General features: G+C 38.8%; 1 protein-coding gene across 5 annotated transcripts in view; it reads left to right on the top strand.

The window, feature by feature from the left end:
* VSNL1 (visinin like 1) overlaps window positions 1-18,742 on the top strand; it is a 95,494-nt gene that overhangs the window by 40,568 nt on the left and 36,184 nt on the right. For 3 of the 5 annotated variants that reach the window (XM_076332734.1, XM_076332735.1, XM_076332738.1), the window contains exon 2: window positions 3,543-3,709. In XM_076332734.1, coding sequence (XP_076188849.1) covers window positions 3,548-3,709 — 162 coding nt within the window. In that variant the 5' untranslated portion in view covers window positions 3,543-3,547. The remainder of the gene's footprint in view (window positions 1-3,542; window positions 3,710-18,742) is intronic. The other 2 variants (XM_076332736.1, XM_076332737.1) reach the window with 1 other exon arrangement.

Here is an 18,742-nt window from a genome sequence, read left to right as displayed (position 1 = left end):
AAATGCTTGCAGAATGACCTTTCCTCCTCTTGAAAACTTAGTGATTGTGCAGCTGTTCTCTCCTGTCTTCTCCTAATGCATATTCATAGATTTTCAAGGAAAAAACATGTTTGGGAAACCATGATTATAAGTTAATTAAAAATAGGTTTCATTTTAGAAAATTAAATGTGTTGGCAGTGATGTACTCATTGCTAATGGGTGATTGTACTTTTTCAATAATAATAGGAGAGTCAATGAAACTCTAGAAGATGTTAGAATATGATTAACTAGATAATCTATGTATTTGAGGTTTTATTCCCAAATAAGCCAGAAGTGTGAGTTTATATTTGATAATTATATGGGACTCGAGCTTTCTTGCAGATTGTAATTCAATTCCATAAGAAAACTTTAAAACAAGAAGAAAGAATGAGTGCCTTTAATTACAGGAAGGCATTGTGACCGGCTTGGTCAACTTGTTCAGTCCCTCATCTCAAAGAGAGCCCAGCAGATTGTGCACCGTGCTGTGCTGGAGCAGCAAATAAGAGTACAGAACCCAGCAGTCCCAAATTATACCTACCTCAAATACTGGTTTGGTTCTGTGGAAGAAGTAGTTTCTGAAAGTGTTTATCAAGATGTCAGCTGTGGTTTTCATTTACTAGAGGATATTATATGGTGAGGTACATTAGGGATGGCTGGAAGGTGTTTGGGACTTACTGGATAACCTATGGCAGAGCAAGCAGCTGACCAAAACTAGGGACCTGTATCACAGAGGCAGAAAACTGGTGTCTTGTTTCTCCGAATCTGATGATAGAAGAGGTTATGTGTGGATATGTTTGTCCAGCTCTTTATTCATGTATTCTTACATATGTGCAGACATACTCCATTTTCTATAGTGTTTTACGTCCACATTACTGAAAACAACATAGCTAACTTTGGAAGATGGTTCTGAGATTCACAGTTCTGTCTGCTTCCACCTCTATGTAGTGCCAGGTCCAAGGGCTGTAAAGCTAACACGATAAATACAGAAAAGTTGCTATTACAGAAAATTTGTCAGTCAAAACCACTCGATTTTTGCTCATTGAAAATGCTTTTTTTCATGTTTACGTGTCATTGAGTTAAATATTAATGGGGATAGGAATCCAGGTGAAAAGAGTCAAGTAAAGGCACACTTGGCTAAATGAAGAGAGCCAGAAGATGCCTTATGAATCTACCTAAGGTAGTTACTATAATTTCTGAGAATCTTTAAGGGTCCTCTGGGTCCTAAGCAAAGCACCTTATGACTGCAAAGGTAACACAGTTTAAAGGGGAAAAAAGAAAAAAGGGGAAATAAACAGACCCCTTAAAGATTAAAACAAATAGAAGTCTATTGTTTCACTTAAAAGCCGTCTGAGTTGGAGCTAGAGAAATAACCGTATTAGTATACTTCAGTGTCTATGGGATTTAAATTCAGATTATGCCAAATTAGGTCAATACATGAGAAGATGGAGACTTCAAAAATAAGGCTGGGGCAATTGTTCTAAATACTATACATTGCAAACCCGTTGTTTAGTCAAAACGGCTAATTTCTGGACATCTGCGTGTACAACTAGGCCTGTGGCAATTAACTGAAAGGTTGAACTCTCCCATATTTGTGCTAAATTTTCCAAAACGTGTGGATGGGAGCTTGGCAAAGCTTCAAAGTAAGTTTAGAGCAAGCAGCGCACTGCCCTTAATTAGCAGCTGGGTGAGTCCTTGTAGCGGGTTCTTGTAGTTCAGAGAAGATGCAGGGCCTCAAGCAAGAAAGCCCTGCGGCATCTCGTAGCATTGGCAGAGAAAGGATGTGCAGAGCCTGGGGAAGGAGATCTGCTTGCTGGAAGCACCCCAAGAAATGGTGGCCCACTTCCACCTCCAGTTATATCTGTGCACAGCACAGTGCACTTGTCTAAGAGCTGTGTCCCGAAGGTGTTGAGGAATTTCTGGCTGGAGTTTCTAGCCCAATGGGTTGTGGCATTCTGTACTTTCTGATGACTGAATTTCCTAACTTCGTACCAGCTGAATGCTTTGACGAGAGACATCTTCCTTCTCGGTGTTGGGGATGTTTGTGTGGCCAAGTTGTGTGCTGTCTTGGCAAAGGGGCTGCTGGCTCTGGTTGTCCTGGTGGGCTGGGGGCTGTGGGAGGGGGTGAGGACGGACTGGGGAGGGACATTGCCAAAGGGCAGGGGGACCATGAGGTGTTTAAGGAAGAGACCTGGTGCTGCTGGTAGTATGGCACCGGGAGATGTGTTGGTCACACACAAACCAGGAGGAATGGTTAACTTTGTGCCTGCTCAAGGAAGTTTCCCATAAAGGAAGTTATATAAATATATTGATTCATTGGAACAGAGCAAAGTATGTCCTTCTGAGCAGAAAGAAATTTCCCCCTCAAAATAGGGGAAGATACCAAAAGCAATAGATTAATATCAGGAATGGGTGGTGATATGGAATAGAAGTCAATGCATTCAATGTGGTCCTGTCATTAGAGGTAGATGCTATACTGGAAGATAAAAATGGAAATGCTAAGCTAGGCTCAGGAGAGAAATTTTTTATCGCTTTGCAGTTCTGTACAGGACAAGTTAAGTACTGTCTGTCATCTGATTAAAAAATAACTGAAAGACATCTCCTGTCATGAAACAAACTGTAGTAGAATGGGAAAAAGTTAAAAAAAAGGATTTCTCAAAAGTTCTCTCAGAAGACATCTTTGGTCAAACGTCAAAGGACCTGGAAATATCTCAAAGGGTCAACATGAGTACTACTGAAATTACTGTATTTATCTATACACACATGCATTTTTTGTGTTTCTGGATGTTTTATGTTTAATATTTGTAAGTATGTATATAAAATGTGTATAACAAATGTAGTGGATATCTCCAGCGTTAATAGCGATGGGATATAAACCATCTATTGTGTATCAACTATACAGTACATATATTCGTATAAATATATGTGTATATATATGTTTATATACACAAATATGTGCATATATATAAAAAATACGCTTGTTTTTCCAGTTTGGTTTCATCATTTTTTGAGACCAAGTGTGTGGACTCTTGCGTTGCTTCCTGCCAGTGGATCATCTAATGCTGTATGTTACAAGCCTGTCTGTCCACAGCCTTGTACCTGTGAAGAGCAGCTGCTAACATGGGTGTCGTATCAGGAGAGATTTTCAAGACAAAGATAAAGAGGAATTCTGTGGACATCCCTGAATCTGTGAAAAGTTTTGTTAAATTCAAAGAAAAAGTGAAGTCATCTTTTTCAGCCTTAGTGTAAAGAAAAGCTAGAATTTACCTAACTTGAAGGCAAATGAGCAGTCTGTCTCCAGGCCTTAAGGCTCCTAAATGAAAGAAGAATGTTGTCTTTTTCACCATTTCAGCCTCTAATATTCAAACATAGCTTAGGTTCCTGTTCACTAGTGAAACTGTGAAGTTGCGTTTGACTAAAAGCAGCAGTGAGTATGAAACAAATGATGTGCTCGAGCTTTGTCACTAATTCCACTTTAAAATGTTCACAGCAACTTGGCTAATTGTATTAATTTATTTCTTCTTAAGGCAGAATGGGGAAACAGAATAGCAAGCTGGCCCCTGAGGTGATGGAGGATCTGGTGAAGAGCACGGAGTTCAATGAACATGAGCTAAAACAGTGGTACAAAGGATTTCTAAAGGACTGTCCAAGTGGTAGACTGAACCTTGAGGAGTTTCAGCAGCTCTACGTAAAAGTAAGTTTTTTATTAAGTTCCTATTATATGGCCATAGCAAAGGTTGCAAAGTAATGCAAAGCAAACATACAGTCAAGAGCTGCCATTCATTTAGACTAAGGAATGCCTGTGTTAGGAGAAGCAATAGTGAAGATGAGGAGATAAATGGGAAGTGCTACCCTCATCATACCAGTGATTCATATAGCTACAGTGACCAGAACCGAAAGTTAAGGAAAAAAGCTGTGATTTACTCACAAGAAATACACTCTCTGCACTCTGCAATTTATGCGCCTCTTTCACCTTCACCTGGTTGTGGTCCTGTTCAATAAACCGCACTGTACCTGTGTAATACCACTGGAATATAAACCGTGTGATTGCTGGACCTACTCATATAAAAGACTGTCTTTCTTTTGTTTTCAGCAAAAGTGGTGAAGTTTCGTGGCAGTATGTCCTGCAGATAAATTATGCACTGTGCCCAAAGGATTTCTTTCTCTAAATTTTAAGTATTGCCTTTCTTTTTTCCCTACTGTCTCTTTACCCTCGTTATATAAGAAAGGAAAACCAGGCTGCTCAGTTTCTTTTCTTCTTATTATTCATTATTTTATCAAGTTCAATGTAGTCTTTTCCTTACATTTATTATGTATTTATTCTGTAACAAGAAGAGCATGGGGGCAGCTTAAGAAGTGTATTTGTGTTACAAAGGTAATTATATTTTAATTCAGAATCCAGTGTCTGCCTAAAGGTCAGAGACTTCAAAGTAATTTTAATTAGGAAAAATATTGGATGGCAATGATGAACAGTAGGATCAGAACGGTTCACAGATAAATTGTGAGGCTGAATAAAAATAAAAAAGCCTTTCAAATGTAAGTAGTTAATACTGAGCACGCTGACAATTTCTGCAGACAAGTGGGACTGTCTTTTCCCTTAAATGCATGCTACAGTCCTTTCCTAAATTTCTTAAGCCTTGAACCAGATCACTCTGCAAATTATTACCTTTTTCCTTCTAATGAATGGTCTAACAAAACCTGCTAACTCCAGCTTACATAAATAAGCTTCTGTCTTCATATTTTAATATTTATGACTCAAGATGTTGCCTTACAATCCTTTTCTTAAGAAACGACTGACTGTAATAACTGTTCTTTTCAGATGAAAGAATTTTTACTGCCTCAGGTATTGTGCTTGTTATTGACTGATAATTTATAGCTTCCATTTTAAACAGTACTCGGTCCACGTCCACCAAGATCAGACACCTAATCATTTCTCTTACATGTTTCTGAGGAAAGTAAATGGTCTTTACAAAATACGGGTTCCTAATAAAGTATGTCAACTGTTTAACTCTTTAGAAATCATTATTTTCTTTTTGGCACATCACAGTAAAGGGATTAAATTTTTTTTTTTTTTTATGATTTTGTCTGTTGTGGGGAAAGATAACTTCTGAAAATAGCTCGAAACTGTTAGGACAGGGGTGTTTGAAGTGTTCACAGGTATTTCACAAGATACTTTACTCATGAAGAAATATCTGAGAGTAAATTCAATATCATGTTTACAAAAATGGTAGTGCAAAAAATAACATGAAGAGCACAGCAGTATTTTGCTCTTGAAATTTGGAGACAGCTCTGTAGTCTTACTAAGCTGCAATATCTGGCTTTTAGTTTTATGGCCTCATATATTTTTAGATATGCACATCAAATAAGATTGTCTCCCTTGCTTTGGTAGTTATGGGTTTTGAGATCTGCACTGTAATGGTACCGTCATATATTGAGTCCAGTTTATTGTCATTCTATATATAATGTCTATATACAGGGCTAAATACTAATTTTGCAGAGGAAAAATACAATTAGCTGTAGTAAATCCAGAGCTTTACTTCTCCTTCTGTCACAGAAATGCTTGTAAAATAATGGCCCCGGGCTCTCTGAGGAGCTAATAGTCTGAGTGCTGTCAGTGGTGGCGACTTCTTCTATGTAGGACATTCTGCCTGCCCCGGCTGCTGGCTGCAGACAAAACCCCAGATGCGAAATTTGATCTTTCCAGGAGGAGCCACCAGCAGGAGACCCAAATCATTATGATTGCATTAACAGCATTTCAGTTCCTTTAATGCATATTCAGCATGAAAATGTGTGAAGTGTGTGTTGATTAATAATTCCTCTGCATGAACTTACAGTTGAGAGGGATGACATTTTATCTCTTGGCCTGAACTGGATTTTATTGAAGATTATTTCCATCAATAAATATATTTGGCAAAGAAACACAAGACATCTTCAGTTCAGATTTACATTTTCTTAAGATGACACCGTTTCTTTGTTCATGAGAGTTGTGTGGTGCACTTCCATGTGCACCAGGGTGCACTTTTACTTTTACCCAGTAAAAGGGTGTTGGTCATCAGACTAAGATGCAAAGAAAGCTCGTCTTTTCTTTTACTCACACACAATAGAAAATATCCTTAGCTTAAAGAGCAAAAACATTTTGGGCTATATCAGGAGGTTATTTTGAGGTGAATTTCCTGATTATCTCCACTTACTGCTCTTCCATCATAATTACAGAGTGGGGTGCACAATCTTGGGGCACAGAAACTGCATTTTTTTTTTATGAAATGTAACCAGAAGATGTGTCCTGGGATCACACCTAATGTATTACTATATCTAATGCCTGCTAATAAGCTAGAGTTGGTCTGAAGTAAAACATCCAGAACATGTGTGATGTGGATGTCAGGTCCTCAACGTTAACTCTTCCACTCTACGTATTTGCATCAGTTGTACTGTGCTGTTTACTGATGTAGATGAAGACTGTATTGACTAAGGGGGGAATTACTCTAGCTTGGCTTGGAAGCCTTTGCTATTGAAGTTTCCATTATGAATACAAATCATGCAGTGCTTAAAATAAATAGCAGTTATACAAACAGACTCTACAGAAAAATTATTTGCAGCACTTTCAGTCGAAGTGTCTATAAAAATATTTAGTCAAGAACACCTCTTTTAAATAAGCAGCTAATAGGCAGAAACACACTTTATACTGTTGCATATTTAGCATTGTCTGCAATCTAACAGGTTCAGTAAAAAATATTGGTCCGCTTTTGGGTGGATAGATTCTTCTTGGGATCCAGAATCTGTGGCAAGCTATTAGGGCTTATGTTTTCCTCCATGTTACTGAGTGAGGTGAATGCTTCAGCAGTTTTTGAAATAGTTTACTGGAGAATTGTTTATATGCTATAAGCCCAGAGCCACAAAGAGACCTAAATGCTGCAACACCGAGTTAGCTGCCCCAACAGTCTGCACAGAGCTTGGGAGGGGGAGAAATTTGTGGATACCATTCTGAGAAAGCTGAAAATCAAGCCAATATATTGTAAACAAATGCACCAATGCAAAACCACAGGGTAATGCTCAGGACAGGAATTTGTATTAAATTCTACATTTCTTGAGGGTATATGCATCTGTTTTCCTGTGGGAGTTGCATCTTTCAGACCTCTCCTGCAGAGAACTATCTAGGACATTAGAAGTCAAAGCAAAATCAAGTGACTGGAGTCTTTTTTCTTCCTCTCTTAAGTAACAAAGATAACGTGAATGCCTTATCTTTACCACAGTGGTTTAAGTACTCATCAAGCTGTAGGAAACTCTGAATCAATTATCATGTCCCTGTAAAAGAGTTTGAATCTGCACTGCTCACCCTCTCATTGCTCTATCTGTGATGAGCTAGGCCCTTCTGGGCTGCTGGCAATATCCCAATTAACCTCTTTTTCTGCAGGAAATAGTGATAAGTAGCATTGGACAGTCTGCAACCTACGGTTTTCATCTTCAAAGTGAATATCCTAACTATTAAGCTTAATCCTTGCTTGCTTTCCTCATGTTCCTTTTTTCTATCCTAAAAAGTCCTTAATTCTTTTATCTTACATAAAACATCATTAGCACTGTGGGCAGAGAGCTGAAGGAATTAATATGCAAAAGTGTCATTAAAATAAAATATACCAATAAAACATTGTGGACTGTTCCTATCATTCTTTAGGGTTTCTTGCAGTCTAGAGGGCCAAATACATTTTCCTTCAGATCTTTTGAATTCACTGGGTTTAGATGAATATGCCCTAGAGTGTGTAAGTGTGCATAATCAGTGCTAATGTTCACAGGAATTATGCATGTTTATTAAGTGGAAAATAGGCTTCTATATTGTGATACTTTTTGGAACTGGGTCACTGAACATGAGAAGCATATCCTCTGGATTAATAACAGAAACCAGCACCAATGGTCCTTTAACTGGAAGGGTAGGGTTGGGAGTGATCATGATACAACGCTAGCATTAAATAAAGTCATTTGCTTTGTGAATTTATTGCACATCTATTATTTAGCTATGTTTTGGGGGTTTATAGATAACATTTAAATAAAAAAAAAGTAATGCCATTTGATTAATTACAATCAAATGGTTTGTCATATTTTTGGCTTCTATCTCACATTTCCTGCCTCGAAGGGAATTGATTCCTAGTCCCTCATTTTAATGTGTGTAGAACAAAAGAATCTCAAAAATCTATTGAAATTTAAGTGGATATATTTGCAGCCTCTTTTTCTCTATCCAGATTTTCAAGACAGACTAGCATCTTTCTAAAGATGGCACAGAGCTCCTCAAAATGTTAGGTTGGAGCTGCATTTCAGGCTTTCAGTGGCTGTGAAGAAGTGGGATTCCAGAACAGCACAGCTGTGTTTACAGATGCTCCTATCATAGATGCAGTTGCACTGGCAGAAACTGATTTTCCTGGGATCATCTCTTTTAACTGGAAGAGCTGTGCTGGTTTTACGAGTGCGGTTTGGCCACTGAAGTTCTCCCTGTAATAGGAGTACTTTTCAGTTCTATTATACCAATGTTAGGTATATTATACCTAATATAATGAATATATTTAGGTATATTGTACCAATCCTGTATTGCTAAAGAACAACAGCATGTTTTGAAATCAGGCAGATTATCGAAAATACTGATGTATCTACTCATGCAATGATTTTAGCCCATGCTGTTGCTCCCTTCCTGAAGATCACACCTGGGGTGCTAGCAGTCTTCCTAGACAATATGACAGTATGTTCGTTGGATGTACCACCTAAAATTAACTGCCACACAGAAAACATGATAGGTATTTTTTTATAAACATGACTAAAAAATCCTTAAACAGGTTAATAGTACTGCTGTGTTACTGAATTTTTAAAACTTATATGGAATAATAAAACTATTATTGTTACATTAGAGACAATTAGAAATAGCATTGGATGCAAACAAGTAAAGCAACGAGTAGCCCTGATCCAGGGACATTACAAGGCGGCTCTATGAGAAGCAGCACATTTGTAGATGGACAAATAGAGGCTAGAAAGAAATAACAGTAATGTTATTGGCATCAGTGGAAGTTTTGCTTTGGGGGGGTTTGTAGAACAATCTATGAGGTAGAGATTCTTAATGCATTCCTTAAGAACTTAATACAAATCTGCACATTTGCGACAATTACAGTAAAATCATTAGAAACAAATGCTCCTAAAGAGTAAAAAACCTTTCACCAGAAGTGCAGTGAAAGTTCCTGTGAAAGGAAAATTAATATAGCAGAATCCAAAAGGCAGTATGCTGAAAAGCAAATGTATTTGTGGTCCAGCATTATCACAGGGGAGTGCTTTTCAGGATGAAGTATATGTTTAGTGCTCCAAAGCTGAATTAAAATTGGGTTCTGATAACTTTAAAACCAAAAGAGATCGCAATTGCTTTTCATACAGGACTTGGTTAAAAAAAAAGGCATGGTCTTGTTCCCTGGATGTTTTCCATGCAAAACTGCTTTTGCCATTATTCCTCCTCCTCCTTCTCCTTATAAACATGAATAGGCAGGAGCTGTGCCAAAATGCATGTCTACTAGAAAACCACATAAGAGGCTTATTATATGTTTCATACAGAAGCTGAGATTGTGCTGCATGAATTTTAAAACAAAGGGCCAGAATGCTTCTTACATATAAAACCAAAATGAAACAAACCCCAAAGGCAGTGTTAACTTTGAAGCTGACTTTGAATGATTCGGGGAAGGGGAGGATACTGGTAACATGCCCTTCTGCGGCATTTCTGTCTCTGTGCTGATCCCAGGAAAAATAATGGCTGGACTTAATATCATTTTATGGAACATCTTTTAAAATCTGTTTTTAGTAAACAGAGCTTTAAAGATCAGCAACCATATTGAAAAATAAAATACAGTAAATAAACATGGATTCTCATTTAAGTTGCAAAGTAAAATGAAAACAGTAATTTTCACAAGAGGACCAGCGCACTGGGTAGTGAACTGTTCTGAAAATACAGCCGTAAATCACAACACTGGATACTAAGGGTCTTTAAAAACGCAGAATGGAGTCAGTTCAGATTGAAATCCTAATCTCACTGAAACTAATGGGGGTTTTAATTCCTGATGCTTATTTAAGCACTTAGGACTGCTCTTGAAATTGTTTATCATTGTGAGACTCAAGTCCTGTGAAGTCTGGTGCAAGCTCCGTTAACATCCAGTCCTGCAAGCTGGATCTAGCGTCTGGAGAGCTCCTCTCATCACGTGTAGAGAACATACACATTGCTAGCTGTCATTTAAAGGCAGCAGTTATTTAAAAACTAAGTCTGTATGGATGAGTGGTGAGAGTAAGGGTCCTGAAGTTCGTAGAAAAAGTTTCAGAGGCAAAGTACAAGTCCTTTTCTTTTTGCAGCATTATGGCTAGCAGCTAATTTTAAAGGCTAAAATATATTTTTCTTTGCTTCTGTTGCAGAGCACATAATGGCCCATATCCTCCAGACAATCTCTGGAGACTGTAAATCTAGAAAATGAGGAAGTTGGACAATTCTAAGAGATGAAATCTAAATAGCTAAATCTTAATTGCTCCAAATAACAGCTTGTGGAGTGCCCAGGCTTGTGGGATGAATCTTCCTGATGCTTGAACAATTCAGTAACATATGCTGACACCCTCTCCATGAGAGGCAGGAATGATGGTCACATGAACCCATAAAGCAGTCCGACTGTCCAAAGGCATCTCCAGGGCTTACAGAGTCAGCAGATGTGTGAGGATGTGAAGGCTTAGTCAAAACCTCTGATTATTACTAAGTATTGAATAGTTCTGTAATTCTGTGGTTATATGTGGTTCCTGGAGGCACTCGAAACTAACTTCGAGTCCAAAGCATTGAAGAGAGTATGTCCGGCCAGGGCAAGACGATCCAGCCTGGAATGTTTAAAAATCTCACCATGTACATGCATGCCCTAGTTTCCAACATTGCCCGATAAAAGAATCCAGGCTGGGTAAATTTTCCAACAATAACATGCAAATTACTTTTACTTCATCTTTTATTTTGAAGGAAGCTCACCAGTTCCAAAAACTGCCATGCATTTTTATAAGGGACCTTGTTCCTTTACAGCTCACCTTTGCTCTGTGTTGGATTCCTCAGAGAAATCAAAATGATGAATTTGGAATACTGTAATTATTTCTGTAGCAAAATACTGAATTCATGAATACGGTTATGATTTCCCTGAAGGGTAATACAGAAGGAGTGGTGCAGCTTGGATGGAGATAGCCATTGTTAACACAAAGTATCAAAGACTTCAAAGAAAAAAAAAAAAAACAAATTGTCAGCGCCAAGTCCCATAGTTGTTATGGTGTTCAGTCTACTATTTGTTGTAACAGTACTTATTTTACCATTGTTAAGTAGTCCTCAGAGCAGTCGTCAAGACTGATCGGTGGTTCACAAGCTTTACCCAACCTGTTGCAAAAGTCAAGTGTTTGGGACTTCTTTCCTCCTGAAACTTCCTGTTTCCTAGCTCCCTTCATACCACATCACAAGGAAGGGTGTTCATGAAACCAGTGAAAACCCTTGAGGATGTGCAGTGGAGAGAGGGAGGGAGTGGTGATAATGACTGTACTTTTTTCAGAGATATTACCTTCTCTTGCAATCTAAGTAAAATAACTATGAATGGAGCATATAAATTCTCTATATTATGTATGGATAGGTGAGATACAAAAAGGTTAAACCACTTGCTTGCTGTCTTTGGCAAGGTCAAGGTTGAAATTATTTCATGGGTCAAAATATAAATGTCCCTTATTTTATTTCTTTGGAGTGAGATTTTTTTCCCTACAGAATGGCATGGGATGGGGTTTCTTTGACTTGCTGGGTTCGTACATGCACATTAGTATGGCACTTCTGGCCAGACTTTAGTCAAATGTCTACTCTGGATCTACACTGTGATCTGCAGTCTACAGTTAAGCTGTGACCACTTCTTAGTCATTTTAGGTCTTCGGTAACTTTGATTTGGAAAACCAGATCATCCTAAAACTTGTTCTGAAGACTAGTAAGCATGTGTTTTTGTTACTTGAGACAAAGTGAACTAAGGTCTTTCAGGGACTTTAGCTTGTCACATTTCTTGAATTGTAAACATTTCTGTTTGTTTAAAAGATAAAAAAAAGCTGTTTGGTATTACAGGGTTCCTGAAGGAGCCTTTGAAACTAGGGCACTTCATTTCAGCACTGGAGTAAACTAATATGATGTAAAGTATTTTGTTTTAAAACATAGAAGTGTTTTCCTCTAGTATCGAAGTCTGCTTCCAACATCTCACTTGTACACAAGGCCTGGGTCTGAAAATGGCGTTCTTGTTTCGTAAGGTATAAACGGGAACTTGGTGCTCTGAACCGAGTCCCTTCACCCTGATGCGACATCTGACTCCATGCCTCAGCTTCCTCTCCCCCTTTCCTCCTGGGGAACCCATCAGTCCTTCAGAAAATTAAATTACCTTAGTGATATGTACTTCCAGAGCTTCCCAGATGGACAGCTGTGAGTCACTGTAGCTGGGTATGAATACTCCAAAAATTAAAGGGTCCCGATTGGTCTGGACCATGGCTCTCGCAGCCATGCAGTGCGTCTCAGCCGGCTCCATCTGCTTGTGGTACTTTGAGATGGCAAATCATTACTGCTACTGCAACGCGTGCTGCTGTGGGTAGCTATAGCTATGCAGGTAGTGAAGCATCAGGTGTTTTTACAGGATCCTGTGGTATGGAGAGACATTTGGGAGCTCACTCAGTTACCAAGTTAAATGCAGTTTTTATTATCATGTAGACATTAGTTGAGATTCCAGTCAGGTTTCTAGAAATCATAGTCTGAACGTTTCCAGTGCCTTGGGATATCAACTTTATTTTTCTTCAATGAGAGTAAATTTCCATCTTTTCATATTTAATTAAGGCTCATAGGAATAGGCTATTTGCACCGACAAACCTATTGATTGCTGAATTGAGATGACTTACCACATGAGAATTAGCTAGCTATCTTAATTTTATATTCAATCACAAACAAAACAAAATGAGAAAAACATGTGGTTTGGAAGATAAAGTAATCAACACAGGGAAATTCAGACTGGAGGAGATTTTGCCATTTTGCTGAAATACATATGAAACATTCTCAGAAGAGGTTGGTGTGAAATCCACCTGTATGAGAAGTTGTGAAGTTTGGCTGTCTGGTTGGATGGGTAGCCCAGAACTGAATATGCAGCTTTAAATAAAATCTCCCTGTAGTCCAGAAAAACATCAGTATAAGCAGAAGTGTAAATCAACACTACAGTTCACCTCAAAGTGAATATCAAAGTCAGTTGGGGATTATTTCCACGTTAACAAAGCTACTAAAAAAAAAAAGGAATTAAAAATTCTTAGGTCATTAATTGAAATAAGGTTTTTTATGGACCTTGTCATCAGCTTTCAACAGAAGTATATTCAGTTACGAAGTTATTTCTAGATGCCTGTGTCCCCTTTCATTTGGAAGGATATACCCTAGAATTACTGTTATCCCTTACTAGGAAATTACATACCTGTATGCATACTCATGACTCTTCACAGGTTGCTTTGAAAGGTATTCACTACTTTGCTCCTCCCTGTTAAACTGATCAGGCTGGGAGATGGTTAAAGCCCTATTCCAAGATACGTGAGTTTTGGCTGTGTGATTCCTGTCCCTAGTGCTAATACCAGATACACAAGAACCTATTAAAAGGAGCAGTCCTTGAATTTGCTTTCATGTTCGCAGGCTCCAGCTACTGCTACTTCTTGTGTCCATGTTGACTAGATCTATGTCCCTCTTCTAAATACTAAGTACCTTTTTGGTACTGGAAACACTTTTAATTGTGTTGGTGTTTATTAATGTAGCAATTACAGTGCCTAATTTTATAATATGTGCCAGTGCAGATAAGAAAAGTGCACAGGAAATTGTGCTGTGAAAGCCTCACAGGACACCACAGGTAAAGCCTGCAGATGACTTCAGGAGACGTCCTCCCTCCTAGCATGGATCTGTTTTCACCAGAATAAACTCCAGCCAACTACTTTTCAGCCAGCTGCTAAACGCGGGTAGCTGGAAGGTGATGCTCTTTGGATGTGGTCCCGGTGAAATGCAGATGTCCTCAATTCCCTTCAGAGTCTCCCTACCCACACACACATGCCTTAGCCCCAGGGGGAGGCAGTTGTTCCTCCCACTAAATCACTGCTTCCCACTTTCCCTCCCACAGATGCTGGTGTCACTTTGGCAGGTTGGGTGCTGTCCCCTGTACTCCATTAACACTCCTAACTTCATTCAGGAGTAAACCCCATTTCCTTTCCTCAGGGTCCAATTTCTGCATTTCAGTATAAAGCATCTTCAGCACGTTCAGTCTTATATTACACGTGGGTTGGTAAATCTGGTATAAACAGAGACATATATTAAACTTCTCCTGGTTTCTTGATTAGAGCAAGTCACTTAGGTGGTAATCCACTGCACTGAGTTCACACTTGCTTAGTGCTGACCAAATCCCAAAGTTTTCTTGGCGGAATATAGTCATACCATTTCATGCATATCTGAAGCCACAGAAAGGTACAGCTGAGCATCAGCTTCATAGTAATGGTACTGCACATACAATTTTCTTCTTATCTCTTCTGTTGCTCATTTGTGCTGAAAAGTGATGCCTTAACACTCCATTTATTGCTTTAGGAAGTCATAGCTCCCAATATTTGGCTTTTTAAAATATAATCTCCATACATGGAATTTGTTTGGGGTTTTTGTTTGTTTGTTTTTTAAGAAAAGTAATAATTCAGATAATATTTGCCCTGAGAAAGGTAAATTTTCTGATGTCCAGTATATGGTGGTTCTTAAAAAGTCAGCAAGAAAACTGGTTAAAGTCTAGAACAGCTCTTTAAAGCTTATCTAATGTTTTTCTTTTTTTTTTTTTTTTTTTTTTTGAGCTGGAGGAAATGCTGGTATGTGAAATAGGATTCTGAAAATGGGAGTTTATAATAGTAATAGTCATATTTAATTGTAAGGGTGCTATATTAATGTTGGCTTGAAGAATCAATTATTTATCTATCAATTAGTTCTTGCTACAGTTAAATACGGTATATGACAAGGGAAGCCCAACAAGTTAGTGGCCTTGTGTTAGAATTGCAAACTCCGTGCCGCAAATTAGCCCCTATGGTGTATTAGTCTATCCGCTCATTTATTTTTAAGATTCTTTTCCCCTGGAGTTTTTCTGTATAGCAGGAAAATGTTTTTTAATGGGCCTGATGTTATTTTCACAGAGACATGAAAGCTGAGGTTACTCTAATGTACGGCCCACAGTAGGGAGAATAAGGACAGTTTCTGCTTCCTGTATCTACTACCCTGGGGTATCTTTGAAACATGAAAAATCATGAAAGAGAGCACATGCTCTAAAACAACATGTAAGAAAACCGTATTTTCACTCTCAGAAAATTAAGTTGCTCATATAGAAAACTGCCAGCAGGTCCAGGGCAATAAAGCAGAGTTAAAAAATAATGCTAACAAAAGGCAATTGGTGGAAACAAGAAGACGTCTTTGTATTCAGCAATTTCTTTTGAAGTGATGTACCTCTTTGTTACCTCTCTGTGAGAATAATGACATTTTGCCAAAGAAATCAAATCTGTTTCCAAAGGCAGAATTTAAAACATTCACTACAAAAATTACATTAACACGTAGCCAAATTTATTAAAGACTTTTGAAAATTATTAATTTGCCACACAAACTTCTAATAGGCATCCTATAGAAGCAGACTATCAGTGGGAAATTAGCTCTTGAGCTCTATCCTGCAGGTGATTGTCAGTGTGAGATAAAAGAACTGCATTCTGGCTATCCGAGGGTGGAATTTTTCCTGCACAGGCACAATAAATAGTTTTTGCTAGCAATAAAGAGGCTGCCAAATCAACCTATCTGAATAAAAAGTATGTTGTGCTTTACGCATGGGAAAAGTGCTCCAGAACAGTTAATCTCTATGAAAACATTATCCCTGCATTATCACTAATAGTACTTGCCTTCAGACAGTTTTCAGTTATTTGTTTCCATTTTCTATACATGTACCTGGTGTTCTTTATTTCCATGTGATTGTTCATCTCAGTTGTTTTCTTTGCTCTCATCTATTCTGGGCTCATGCACATGCATTTTACATATTGACAGAATACTTTGGGCTATATTTAAGTTTCTAGATTCATAGAAATACTGTTCTATATACAACACTATGAAAGCAAGTACGTAGTCCCAAGAGGACCACTGATTTCTGTGGGATGGCTCACGTCACTATGAAGTACACCAATGGGCAAGAACACTTTTTATCTTTTCTCCTTCCCTTCTATGTAGAGTAAAAGCCTGGAATGGTATAAAAATTCCATGGAAGTCCTCTATATGTGTGGTGTGAGTGAGTTCATGTAGCTCACTGGTTGAAGAAGTCTCTCTCAGGTTTTATTGCCAGCACGTTGGTGTAATAGCTGGGTTAAGGGATGGCTGAAGTTGTATTACTGTGCAGACAAAATGCATGTCTTGGAGCCAAAAGAGCAGCAAGGGGGAAAAAAAACCCAAAACTCTTTACAAGAAAAGCAATCCCTAGTTACTGTGTAGATAATTTTACTGTATAACAAAAGAGAGCCGTAACAGTGCACAAGTCACTCGTATAGTGAAATGGAAGCATTATAGTGGAAGGTAAGAGGTTGACCAAAGTAAGAATAGTTCTTCAGTGTAATCCATGATGGACTAAAAATGCACTTTTTGAATTGTTAAAACTCATTTACTGTATTAGGGCCTCAATTCTTGCTATCACTGGGTAAATTCACAGAATGCAATGTCTGTCGGAAAAGGACCTGGGGGTGCTGGTTGACAGCCGGCTGAACATGAGCCGGCAGTGTGCCCAGGCGGCCAAGAAGGCCCATGGCATCCTGGCCTGTATCAGAAATAGTGTGGCCAGCAGGAGGAGGGAAGTGATCGTGCCCCTGTACTCAGCACTGGTGAGGCCGCACCTTGAACACTGTGTTCAGTTTTGGGCCCCTCACTACAAGAAGGACGTTGAGGTGCTGGAGCGTGTCCAGAGAAGGGCAACGAGGCTGGTGAAGGGTCTGGAGAACAAGTCTTCTGAGGAGCGGCTGAGGGAACTGGGGTTGCTTAGTCTGGAGAAGAGGAGGCTGAGGGGAGACCTTATCGCGCTCTACAACTACCTGAAAGGAGGTTGTAGCGAGGTGGGTGTGGGTCTCTTCTCCCAAGTGACTAGTGATAGGACGAGAGTAAATGGCCTCAAGTTGTGCCAGGGGAGGTTTAGATTGGACGTGAGGAAAAATTTCTTTACTGGAAGAGTGGTTAAACATTGGAAGAGGCTGCCCAGGGAAGTGGTTGAGTCCCCATCCCTGGAGGTATTTAAAAGACGAGTAGATGAGGCACTTAGGGACATGGTTTAGTGGGCATGGTGGTGTTGGGCTGACGGTTGGACTTGATGATCTTAGAGGTCTTTTCCAACCTTAATGATTCTATGATTCTATGATAATAAGAAAGCAAAAGTTTTCTCCCCCAAGGAGTAAAGTGCCTTCCTTCTTCCTGGAGTGGGCCAGAAGATGCAACCTTGGCATCTCCAAGGTTCTGCACAATCCTGACTGTCAGACATGCAGTCTTGAGCTACATCCCCATCTTTTTCTTAACCATAATGTGCTTTGCTCTGCTCTTCTTCTCAGCTAGCTCTGCTCTGTCTTTCCTAGCGCACCGGCTAGGTGAATGATGAAGCCTGACGTGATATGTGTGCCTTTGTCCTTTTCTTCTCCAGCTTTCAAATTTCTGCAACTCTGCCTTGCTGGGGAAGGGATGCTGACTTCAACATAATGAGGAGCTTGCTGTTGGTTGTGCTCATTCAGCCTATGATGTGGGCTTGGTCATTTTATTTTAGTTTGTCCCTCTCTTTACCTTAAGAAAAGGGCAGTCCAACATCAGAAAGCCAGCCCAATCCTTTAGGTAAAGGAGGACTCTATAGCTGAAAACTTTTTAAAAATATGAGTCTACAAGCTCTGGCAAGATTCTGCATAGCAAAGCAAAATGAGTGAGCATAGCTGTGTTTGTTGTTCACTGTTAATGGAGCTGAGAAACACTTTAAGAAATGGAACTATCCAGAATCTTTTACTTCAACTAAAATGAAATGTCTTCAGAAAGATTTTTGAAGTGCCTTCTTTTTAATTTTTGAACATATACTTTTCTAATTTACTATGTCAGAGGTTTGGGGTTTTTTTCTCTGTCGTTTTTTTATTTTTAAAATTTTTTTGGCAGTAACACCAGTTTTATGAATGGTGGTGGTGTCAAACAGTACAGGTTTGAGAAATAAAAGGAAATTAAAAAGAGAAGAAATTGAGGCTGGATAAATGTAAACTTGTGGTAGACCTTGGAAGATTTAAAATTACATATATTTTTATAAATCTAAGGGTTTTAAACCTTAAGACAGATGATGAAGAGAATGTTGGTAGAGGGACATTATCTAGACAATCCGTTCCATGTTTAAGGTTATATATCTGTAATAAAGTACATGTTTCTGATAAGAACTGTACTGCAGTCTTTAAATAAGGTTATAAATGAACAAATTGAATAGCCAATGGTCCTGTTCAAATCCATGGGAGGTTCGACACCTTCTGTGGGACCAAGACTTGGCTTGCATTTTACCAGTTTCTTGGTTTATAACATATGATATACTCTGCAAAAGAATGACAGATGGTCTTAAAACTAATTTTTTGTGATGAGAATATTCACCTCTTTTTGTCTTCTGTATGGAAA

The sequence above is a fragment of the Aptenodytes patagonicus genome, chromosome 3 (assembly GCF_965638725.1).
Source record: "Aptenodytes patagonicus chromosome 3, bAptPat1.pri.cur, whole genome shotgun sequence".
Classification (NCBI taxonomy): domain Eukaryota; kingdom Metazoa; phylum Chordata; class Aves; order Sphenisciformes; family Spheniscidae; genus Aptenodytes; species Aptenodytes patagonicus.
The sequence above is the reverse complement of the archived record's forward strand: the minus strand, read 5'-3'. Positions and strand labels throughout refer to the sequence as shown.